The sequence below is a fragment of the Lupinus angustifolius genome, chromosome LG06 (assembly GCF_001865875.1).
Source record: "Lupinus angustifolius cultivar Tanjil chromosome LG06, LupAngTanjil_v1.0, whole genome shotgun sequence".
In the NCBI taxonomy this organism is placed as follows: domain Eukaryota; kingdom Viridiplantae; phylum Streptophyta; class Magnoliopsida; order Fabales; family Fabaceae; genus Lupinus; species Lupinus angustifolius.
This window is the reverse complement of record NC_032014.1, coordinates 14937825-14940086: the sequence shown is the minus strand read 5'-3', so window position 1 is coordinate 14940086 and position 2262 is coordinate 14937825. Positions and strand designations below refer to the sequence as shown.

General features: G+C 30.7%; 1 protein-coding gene across 3 annotated transcripts in view; it reads left to right on the top strand.

Moving 5' to 3' along the window:
• LOC109350034 (transaldolase) overlaps positions 667–2262 on the top strand; it is a 5803-nt gene continuing 4207 nt past the window's right edge. For all 3 annotated transcript variants that reach the window (XM_019591148.1, XM_019591146.1, XM_019591145.1), the window contains exons 1-4: positions 667–926; positions 1332–1410; positions 1505–1580; positions 1672–1755. In XM_019591148.1, coding sequence (XP_019446693.1) covers positions 758–926; positions 1332–1410; positions 1505–1580; positions 1672–1755 — 408 coding nt within the window. In that variant the 5' untranslated portion in view covers positions 667–757. The remainder of the gene's footprint in view (positions 927–1331; positions 1411–1504; positions 1581–1671; positions 1756–2262) is intronic.

Here is a 2262-nt window from a genome sequence, read left to right as displayed (position 1 = left end):
ATATATGTGGTTAATTAATGTATTAGTGGTAGTTGTTTAGGATTATACAGTTTTTTTGTAAAAATTAAATAATGTTAAAGGCAATATAGGAAATGAAAATTACACCATGAGAAAAATTATTTTAAGTTTTGGCTTTATATATAGTATAGATATAGATATCATATTCTTCATTCATATTTAATGAGTATAATATTTATATATTTTAGGAGGATAAAGATTTATACGCAACTATTATATCACTTACCATTTATTTGAATTATTTTGTTGAAAAGACAATAGTATTTAAATATGAATACATAATAATATAGAATAATATATCAAACTCATATATAATAAATATATACATTTTTCTCATTTAATTATCATCCACTATTCATGGAGTACCCATAAATATTACATTATTATTTAATAAAAATAAAAACAAACTTTTATTAAACCTATGGATATAGGAACTGTTTGTTGATAAACATGAAGAAAAAATTTATAATACAGTTAGATGTATGAGAATAAATGAAAAAAAAAACTTATAAACTATAAAATACAAATATTTTTTCTTTTTATTTATTCTCTTTCAAAATTTAATTTCCAAATAAATCTTTAATAACACATCACCTTTGATAAATGAAAATAATTTGGTCTCTGCCCTTGGATCTTGGTGCATATATAGCTTCTAATTCCCAACTCCACTCTCACTCTCTCATTAATCTCAATCTGGAGTCTTCGAGTTGTTAGCTTCTGTATCTCTAAAATTACAGAAATGTCATTCACCTTGAAAATTACGCCTTCTGTTTCAACCCCTCTCTCCTCTTCATCCATTCACACAACAAAATCTACTTTTTCTCTCCATTCCACACTGCTTTTTAACTCCCAAATCCATCACAATTCTCTCCACCATGTTCAGATTCGTGCTTCCTCCACCGATACTGGTAATTAAACCCTTCTTCACTTCCTCTCCTTCTTTTAATTATTATTACTTATTAATATAGAATGATATGATGGTCAAGGTAAAAGGTTTAAGGAATGAAGCGAATGAGTTTGTGAGTCCGAGTTTCGGCCATTACAAATTAAAAGAAAAGAAAAAATATAAGATAGCTTGGTGGTTAGGAAGAATGATGGAATGAAAGAGGTTGAGAGTTTGAGTCTCTATCATAACAAATATAGAATGATCCTAGGCGCAATGTTTAAGTTGCATGCCTCGGGACTTGGAGTCATTGGTTAAAATCGTGGAAACACATCCCATTCTGTCATTATTACTTAATATAAGATTGTGTACATTGGCCTTATGTATTAAATATCACATTTTTAATCTTCTGTTTTTGTTTTGGTTTCAGCTTCCACCACTGAATTAGAAGCTGTCTCAGCCTTCAGCCAAATCGTTCCAGACACTGTCATTTTTGATGATTTCCAAAAGTAACTAAAATTCATTGCATGTTTCTTATTTCTATTCTATTGTTTGATCATATGATGAATTAAATTTTGAATTTTAATTATTTCATTTTTATAGGTTTCCTCCAACAGCTGCTACTGTTAGTTCATCGCTTCTATTGGGTATATGTGGCCTCCCAGATACCATCTTTAGGGTCAGTTTTTGTTCTTTAAAAACATGACTTTGCATTTTATCACTGTCTTTCACATTTTTTTTAATTTTTTTATAACTTTTTTTGGCTGTAGAATGCTGTGGAAATGGCTTTGGCTGATTCTGAGTGTTATGGACTTGAAAATTCTGACACAAGATTGTCTTGTTTCTTCAACAAGGTACTTATTCAAATCATGCTTCATTGATTACTTACCAAAGCCTATTTTTTTAAAGAGAGAATTATGTTGACGTGTATTTGGAGGTTTAGTTTAATTACATTTGTTACCCTTCTTGTTTTAGAAATGCTGAACTTGCAATAACATACATGATTTGTCTTAATTATATTGAGTGTGTTAGAAATTCCTTATGATTGGTGAAATATCAATCCTAGGATCTTGAATTTAATGATTCTCACACACACTTATGAATCAAAGGGTGCAGTGTCATACCTGAATCCATGTTCCTGGATGTGCTCCTTTGATCCACGTTTATGAAAGAGATGTGGTATGATGACCTTCCTCAACCAAATCATTGATTCCTCTTGGGACTTGCGTTTTCACTCTGATGGGGAGATGAGAAAACTAAATTTGATTTGGTGTATTGGGGACCATAACCTTCCTCTTGGGACTTGCGTTTTCACTCTGATGGGCTCCTATGAGTTAACCTGATGGGTATCCACCCATTAA